Raw genomic sequence first — 8,972 nt, 5'->3', positions numbered from 1 at the left:
ATGCCAAACCTAACAGGGTCCAGGGTGAAGTGAAACCCAATGTGAACTGACAATTTGTTACTTTCAGACCTCTAACATTTTTCCACAAGATCCTTGAATTCTTGCAGAAGCATGTTTCCAGATCATTCACGGCACTATGTTGAGGAAGCAATTTGAAAAATGTAAATCTTGTGTCTTCTGAGTGCAGTGATGACACCAGTGAGCCGAGATTCTTATCTTTCTTTTATTCCAGAAGCATTTTAAACTCAGTGATTCACACATATGCATATTCTTGTCACACCTTTATGCAAGCAATTATGCTGGAGCAGGAAAGTGAAGCACATCATTGATTTAAGATGTTATGTCCAAATCCTCAGATTTCCACATGTGGATATTGTGATTGTCATTTTTTAGTCTGAAGGAAACAAACAAAAGAATATGTCAGGTTGTGAATAGATTTGTACTGCATAGGTATGTTAACAAAGGGCTAAGCAAATTTTTTGCAAAATGCTGTGTCTTACCTTTATGATAGTTGCAATGACAGAATAGATGATAGCGATGAGGAAAAAGAGGAGGAAGGCAAAAGCCATGTGCCAGCTTCCCATTTCCATATCTGGGTCCACGTCATCAAAACTGAGCTCATCAAAGAAATTGCAGCTTTCCATGATTTCTGAAAAACAGTCAAGATAATGTCAGATAATGAATAACATTAAAGGTCAACACTTGTGGTAAATGTGGACAAGTCACTGGAAGTAAGTTCAATCATCCTGACTGTTGGTGGACTAAACTCTTTAGAGGTGCAGAAACATGACAGATTTTTTTTTTTTTTTTTTTTAATTATTACATGATACATCACGTTGGGAAACTGAAACATAAAACATTGCTTGGACTACCTCTGCTTTTTTTTTTTTTTTTTTAATCTGGATTATACAGATGACACCATTATTCTAATTATACCTGAGCAGATACTGATGTTTTTCCTGACACTTTCGCTTAAAGACCTATCATCCACTTGACAGGTGAAGACCTTGCCCGTTTCACACTCTTTTTGAGAGATCAGAAGTTCACTGATCACTGTCACATGTCCCTGTGCATCCATGCTGATGTCATCAGATGATAAAGGTCTTTTCTGTGATTCAGAGAGCCAGAGAATTTGGGGATCGAAGCCACGTCCAATACACAAGAGTTTCTGATCTTCAGTCTCCTTCCTGGGGACCAGAAGGAGGTCCACTGATGGGTCAACTGGAGGATAAAGCAGTCAATGGAATTATGAGTCAGTTGATTATACATTTATGCACTTCAGACTTATTCAGTTAGAGAGATGGAAACTTGATTTAGGTCACCTATAAATTTTACTGTTGATCGAGACTTGAAGGTTCTGGAGAAAACTTGATTCACGTTGCAGGTGAAATTAGTGTTTTTTTTCCAGTGACTTGAAGGAACAGTGAAGCGTCGACTGATTGAATGGAGGCCTGGTGCTTTGGGAAGCTTGACAAGCTGGCTGTCAGATATGTCGAGACCGTTGGCTTGAAAAGTGATGAGGATATCACTGGAGGAGAGCTGAGTGACATCACACTCCAGCACAGAACTGTTTCCCTTTTGCAAATCTGGGAGATATCTCCTGATCTCCACCAGGGGCGCTGTAGCTGAAGGTTCTGAATGACAGCAAAGTTGATCAATGCGAATATGTTTCCCATCCATTAGTGCACCCAAAACGCTCAAGATACACAGTCTATAGTCACCTAACCTGCCAAATTGATGGTCTTTTCACTGGAAGAAAAGCATCTGTGTTCAGCTTTACATGTCAGGAGCTTCAGTTGTTTCCACTGACTGGAAGGCAACGTCAGGATGCTTCTCAAATCAGAAGCGTTTCTACTGAAATCCACTTGGCTCTCTGGAACAATGTGTCCATCAGTTACCCAGGTTACGTTGGCACCAAACACAGTGCGGACCAAACAAGTAGCCTGCACTTGTGCTGTAGCCTTCATGACTGTCTCCAAGCTGGGAATCTCCACATGAATGGAAGGAGGGACTGTTGAGAAAACTGAGAATATAAAGTTGAAAGAACAAAAGATATGAAACAAGAACATGTCATGAATAAATATATATGTTGTGTATGCTCCACAGAATAGAAACATGATCCACAATACATTGATTTTCAGTGCGTCCAATCAGCAGCTAAGGTCTGAAGTCGACTTACCTGAACACACACTGATGTGTTTTTCAGCACTTTTATTCAAAGACCTATCATCCACTTGACAGGTGAAGACCTTGCCCGTTTCCCATTCTGTTTGAGGGATCTGAAGTTCACTGATCACTGTCACATGTCCCTGTACATCCATGCTGATGTCATCAGATGATAAATGTCTTTTCTGTGATTCAGAGAGCCAGAGAATTTGGGGATCAAGGCCACGTCCAATACACAAGAGTTTCTGATCTTCAGTCTCCTTCCTGGGAACCAGAAGGAGGTCCACTGATGGGTCAACTGGAGGACAAAGCAGTCAATGGAATTATGAGTAAGTTGATTATACATTTATGCACATCAGACTTATTCAGTTTGAGAGATGGAAACTTGATTTAGGTCACCAATAAATGTTCCTGTTGATTTAGACTTGAAGGTTCTGGAGAAGCCTTGATTCACGTTGCAGGTGAAATGAGTGTCTTTTTTCCAGTGACTTGAAGGAACAGTGAAGCGTCGACTGATTGAATGGAGGCCTGGTGCTTTGGGAAGCTTGACAAGCTGGCTGTCAGATATGTCGAGACCGTTGGCTTGAAAAGTGATGAGGATATCACTGGAGGAGAGCTGAGTGACATCACACTCCAGCACAGAACTGTTTCCCTTTTGCAAATCTGGGAGATATCTCCTGATCTCCACCAGGGGCGCTGTAGCTGAAGGTTCTGAATGACAGCAAAGTTGATCAATGAGAATATGTTTCCCATCCATTAGTGCACCCAAAACGCTCAAGATACACAGTCTATAGTCACCAAACCTGCCAAATTGATGGTCTTTTCACTGGGAGAAAAGCAGCTGTGTTCAGCTTTACATGTCAGGAGCTTCAGTTGTTTCCACTGACTGGAAGGCAACGTCAGGATGCTTCTCAAATCAGAAGCGTTTCTACTGAAATCCACTTGGCTCTCTGGAACAATGTGTCCATCAGTTACCCAGGTTACGTTGGCACCAAACACAGTGCGGACCAAACAAGTAGCCTGCACTTGTGCTGTAGCCTTCATGACTGTCTCCAAGCTGGGAATCTCCACATGAATGGAAGGAGGGACTGTTGAGAAAACTGAGAATATAAAGTTGAAAGAACAAAAGATATGAAACAAGAACATGTCATGAATAAATATATATGTTGTGTATGCTCCACAGAATAGAAACATGATCCACAATACATTGATTTTCAGTGCGTCCAATCAGCAGCTAAGGTCTGAAGTCGACTTACCTGAACACACACTGATGTGTTTTTCAGCACTTTTATTCAAAGACCTATCATCCACTTGACAGGTGAAGACCTTGCCCGTTTCCCATTCTGTTTGAGGGATCTGAAGTTCACTGATCACTGTCACATGTCCCTGTACATCCATGCTGATGTCATCAGATGATAAATGTCTTTTCTGTGATTCAGAGAGCCAGAGAATTTGGGGATCAAGGCCACGTCCAATACACAAGAGTTTCTGATCTTCAGTCTCCTTCCTGGGAACCAGAAGGAGGTCCACTGATGGGTCAACTGGAGGACAAAGCAGTCAATGGAATTATGAGTAAGTTGATTATACATTTATGCACATCAGACTTATTCAGTTTGAGAGATGGAAACTTGATTTAGGTCACCAATAAATGTTCCTGTTGATTTAGACTTGAAGGTTCTGGAGAAGCCTTGATTCACGTTGCAGGTGAAATGAGTGTCTTTTTTCCAGTGACTTGAAGGAACAGTGAAGCGTCGACTGATTGAATGGAGGCCTGGTGCTTTGGGAAGCTTGACAAGCTGGCTGTCAGATATGTCGAGACCGTTGGCTTGAAAAGTGATGAGGATATCACTGGAGGAGAGCTGAGTGACATCACACTCCAGCACAGAACTGTTTCCCTTTTGCAAATCTGGGAGATATCTCCTGATCTCCACCAGGGGCGCTGTAGCTGAAGGTTCTGAATGACAGCAAAGTTGATCAATGAGAATATGTTTCCCATCCATTAGTGCACCCAAAACGCTCAAGATACACAGTCTATAGTCACCTAACCTGCCAAATTGATGGTCTTTTCACTGGGAGAAAAGCAGCTGTGTTCAGCTTTACATGTCAGGAGCTTCAGTTGTTTCCACTGACTGGAAGGCAACGTCAGGATGCTTCTCAAATCAGAAGCGTTTCTACTGAAATCCACTTTGCCCTCTGGAACAATGTGTCCATCAGTTACCCAGGTTACGTTGGCACCAAACACAGTGCGGACCAAACAAGTAGCCTGCACCTGTGACGCTGCATTCACAACTGTCTCCAAGCTGGGAATCTCCACACGAATGGAAGGAGGGACATTTGCATGGACTGGAGAAAACACAACATAGAATATATGACCATACTGTACATCTGTTTTCAAAATGTTATAAAATCTTTTCACTTGGTACTTTTAAACTTTGAAATCATCTTTGTGCATCAAAAATTCTACAAGTCAGAAGTCAGACATAGGACTCACCATCACAAATGCTTATTGTTTTGATGTAGTCAATGCTGTTGTGAGTCGACTTGCAAGTAAATCTGGTGCCTGAATTCCATTTTGTGGCATTTGGCTTAATCTCACTGGTCAGACTGAATGTCTTCTCTTTTTCCTGCACACTCTGCAGCTTCCTACTGATCCCTCCAATGCTCGCACTGTCGTCATCCATTTGCCATTCCACTGTTAGTTTGTCTGGAAAGTAGCCACTGAGGCTGCATACAAGTGTGACTGAGGAGGTCCCGAATTCTCCTTCCCAGGTAGGTAACAACGTGATGTTTGGAGAGACAATCCGCAGATCTTAGATAGAGAAGATTTCATTTTTATTATCATTGGTTTCCTTTTTATTGTATTTCATTTAAAAAAAAAAAGATGATTTAATTAAATGAGGCAATATTGGGAATTTCAGTCATACATACCTTCAGTCTTTGGTCAAATCATCAACTTTTTTGTCTCAATTCTAATTGATTTTGGCCTGGAAATTGTACTCAGACTATATTGGAGAGCTTTACCACTCAAACACTGTTTCTGGTGGGGTAAGGTGGAGATGACGCTGACAGCTTTCTTATACAGACGTTGCAGCAAGACACATAGAGCAGTAGAGCGTTCAGAGCAGGCGGCAGCATTGAGAGCATCCTGGTCGCCAAAAATGGACCAGAAACCAGAAGTGAAACAGTGCAAAGGGCAACGGTGCATGACAGATACCAGGTGTGAGGAGTGGGTTTTACCAGTCAGGAGAAATGGAGTACACATTTAAATTAGTTCACATACCTTATTATGAGTCGCTTCTCACGACACAGTCAAATCCTTTTTATTTTTGACTTTTCTTACACTGACAAACCAACCACTTGTGAAGTCTCTCAATTTGCATGTTTGGCTTTTGCATGACAGTTGATTCCAGGTGCGACGTTTGCGGCTTCTTTAAGGGTCTGTGGGAGTCTTGTGTACTTAAAAAAAAAAACTTTTCTCTTTAAACAGTGCACTCTATGAGGATTTGCAATAAAAAGGATCAAATAATAATGGAGAATGGCAAAAAAAAATTGTCATCACAGTTGTAAAAAAAAATTATTTGAAATGTTTTAAGGCAAACAAAGATAATAGATGGATGATAAATGAAATTAAAGGTATTTCTGTACTCACAGGATTTTTTTTTAAACAAATGGAAATGCTCAAATATTTCATTTGTTTTAAAAAATTAACAGCTGCTTTGAACTCTGAAACCATTTTTCATTTGATCTGAAATCACAGAAAAAACAAATAGCACAAATCATTAAAATTAGAAGAGAATGACTATTTTTCTGAAACATAATAATAAGAATAATAAGAATAATAAGAATAATAATAAGAGCAGGCCTTTGCTGAGGCTCAGTCCCGAATATTATTATTAATAATAATAATAATAATAATAATAATAATAATAATAATAATAATAATAATAATAATAATAATAATAAGGAGAAGAAGAAGAAGAAGAAATTTTGGGCAATATTTCTTTCCTATTTTAGAACAAAACTTTCAATTTCATTTTGTAGAGTTCAAAACCGGTCTCATGAGGTTTAATTTACTTGAATGTATTAGTATTTCATATTTTCTTTTCTGGAATGTCTGGTTGGAATCAATCTAAAACAATTTCAAAGATATGGAAAAAAAAATGTGCACATGACAACATAAAGTAGTCATACCGTCATAACAGTTGTCCCGATGGTGAACAGCAGAGTGATGAGAAAGAGGAGAATGAAGGAGATGGCTGTATTTCCCATGTTGTCTTCCTCTGCATCCAAAGCGTTGTTGCACAGGACGTCAGTTTCAGGCAGGAAATCTGAACACAGAGGACGACGAGTCACATGGTGACCTAGCTTCTCTGAGTGAAGAGACTATCTCTCCAAGTACAAAAGCATTACGTAACTGGGTGGAGAGATAGTATTCACAGAAAGAGAGCGTTGGGGTGGTAACCTTTTCTAAGTGAAGAGACCTACTGCACTAAGGTTCTTATGTATGAGGGGTGATACATAGTGATAGATTGGGCTCTTTTTTTTTATTTAGTTAACCAGGAAACTCAACTAAGAGCCAATTCTCTTCGATAACGACCTCAGAGACATGAAACATACAAAAAAAAACCTACCAATCACCGACTGATATCTGCAACAACCAGCTTTCGAAAAGCAGGCCAAAAATATTACAGCATACTAGTCGAACTATATATATCTTAAGTTCCAAGTATATACCAAGTATGGAATCGTACACAAGTGAAAACAGTCAAATACCACCTGCACAAAAAGCTTATTACTAAAACATGAAACTCATTCATTTTCAATATCCGCTTCTTCTCGAGCTCAGGGTTACAGGGGTCTGCTGGAGCCTATCCCAGCTGTCATCGGGTGAAGGCAGGGTACACCCTGGACAAGTCGCCAGTTTATTGTAGGGCCACATAGAGACAAACAACCATTCACACTCACATGCACACCTACGGACAATTTTAGAGTGTTCAATTGACCTCATATGCATGTTTTTGGACTGTGGGAGGAAACCGGAGAACCTGGAGAGAACCCACGCAGACACATGGAGACTTGCAAACTCCACACAGAAAGGTCCCAGGCCCAAAGTCAAACCCACAACCTTCTTGCTATGAGGCGGCAGCGCTAACCAAAGACCACGCATTTATATGGTAAACCCTTTGCATTGTTTTGATGGTAAAAGACCCAGTAGTGGAAAACAAACACACAAATGAAAAGGTCACACAAACAGAAAACGTACAAACTTAAAGACATAACAATTTTAAAAAAAATTGCTTTGATTTATTTTTGCCTAAAATTAGTGTAACGTCTGTTTTTTTAAAACCAATAAATCCACACTGCCAAAGGTTGGACATAAAAATGTTATTAAACTGTGTCTAAATTTAATATCTGTTGCAATGACGTAACACCATGACACTTCACGAAACACAAACAGCTGGGGTCAAGTAACATGAACACAGGACATACATCAATAGAGTTGTATGAAAGTTTTTTTTTATTTTGATTTTAAATCTGCATTAAAAAGACACACACAATGTCAATGTCACAAGCAACAAATGTTAAACAACACAAAGCAGAAGACAGAGCAACACAAAAGTGACGTCTACTGGGCCTTGCACGTTTCTGGGACGTTCAAGTTGAGGTTGACAAGGTTGGTGTTTTGCGATGTTCTGTACCCGATGGACCTGACAATAGCTCTAGTCGAGTTGGCCACCGACTCGTGGTGAACTGCACAACTGTACACCACGTCATTCCTCTCCCACTCCTCAAGAGGGAGCAACAGGTGGCCATAAGCCGAATAACTTCCAACAGGACCTTCTACAGAGTTTGTGGTGTAGAACGTGTGTTTGGAGTCTATTTTCTCATCATCAACAAGCCAAGACACAAAAACTTCCTGAGGGAAGAAGTCTTTCACATAGCAAGTCAGGGTCGTCATATTTTTTCTAGTATGCTCCACTGGAGGCAGCATAAACACTGATGGACGCTGAGGGTATCTTCCTGCAAGTGTGAGAGAAACTTTAGGCCATGTGCAGCAGGGCAAATCAAATACACCACAGTGTATTTGTGACCACACAAAGACATTTAATGCACCTTCAGTGGCATATGAAGGGGCATTCACGGCACTCAATAGTTCACGTACCAGCTTTCCTCGCATAGAAATCCTCCAATGGGTCCAACAATTCCGAGTGTTCAACTTTGCAGATGCGCTTCAGCCCTCGGGTCCACTCATCAAAAGTGATGTCAAGTGAAAGGCTTTTGAGTGAACCTGCGTCGGAGTTGGCCAATTCATTTCCATCCTCATCTTCCCACCAGATTCTGATGACTGATGGCTTGTTTTGCTTAACTTGGCACACAACCTTTCCTTTCCCTTGCTCGAACATTTGCTCGTATGAAGGCTGAATGATCTTTATTTCTGCATCAGCTTTTCTGAAGCCTGTGTGAGAAATGAAGTACTGGATAAACAAAAATGTAATTGTTCTAAAAATCAATTGACATGGAAAGTGTGGAGGAGCTACTCACCAACATGAAGATCAGGAGGACACTCATTGTACGTGATATTTAAAGTCTGAAATGTTGGGACATTATTTTCACATTTCCCCCCGAATTTGCATGTAAACATATCGCCGACATTCCACTGAGCTTTGGGCACTGTGAGGAAACTTGCAGCACTATACAGTGGCCCATTCCCAGTCGTGTTCACTGCTGTGGGAGGCGTGCTGAACTCAGATATTTTGTTGCTGACTTCCTCATTATTTTGCAGCCACTTAAACTCGTGGTTCTTG

General features: G+C 40.6%; 1 protein-coding gene across 4 annotated transcripts in view; it reads right to left on the bottom strand.

Annotated features, from left to right (window-relative positions):
- Positions 1–205: 205 nt before the first annotated feature.
- Positions 206–8,972, bottom strand: part of LOC142886786 (uncharacterized) — a 31,224-nt gene continuing 22,457 nt past the window's right edge. For 3 of the 4 annotated variants that reach the window (XM_076023950.1, XM_076023951.1, XM_076023952.1), the window contains 9 exons: positions 3,423–3,707; positions 2,970–3,266; positions 2,566–2,877; positions 2,180–2,464; positions 1,727–2,023; positions 1,323–1,634; positions 937–1,221; positions 501–649; positions 206–394 (listed from right to left, as the gene is read on the bottom strand). In XM_076023950.1, the coding sequence (XP_075880065.1) occupies positions 383–394; positions 501–649; positions 937–1,221; positions 1,323–1,634; positions 1,727–2,023; positions 2,180–2,464; positions 2,566–2,877; positions 2,970–3,266; positions 3,423–3,707 (2,234 nt within the window). In that variant the 3' untranslated portion in view covers positions 206–382. Of the gene's footprint in view, positions 395–500; positions 650–936; positions 1,222–1,322; positions 1,635–1,726; positions 2,024–2,179; positions 2,465–2,565; positions 2,878–2,969; positions 3,267–3,422; positions 3,708–3,808; positions 4,121–4,212; positions 4,510–4,657; positions 4,976–8,972 lie in introns of all 4 variants that reach the window. The other variant, XM_076023953.1, reaches the window with a different exon arrangement.

Source organism: Nelusetta ayraudi, unplaced genomic scaffold (assembly GCF_046127955.1).
Source record: "Nelusetta ayraudi isolate G7.1 ecotype Tasmania unplaced genomic scaffold, CSIRO-AGI_Nayr_v1 ptg000016l, whole genome shotgun sequence".
NCBI classification, from domain to species: Eukaryota; Metazoa; Chordata; class Actinopteri; order Tetraodontiformes; family Monacanthidae; genus Nelusetta; species Nelusetta ayraudi.
Note: the sequence above shows the minus strand (reverse complement) of the source record. Positions and strands in the feature narration are given on the sequence as shown.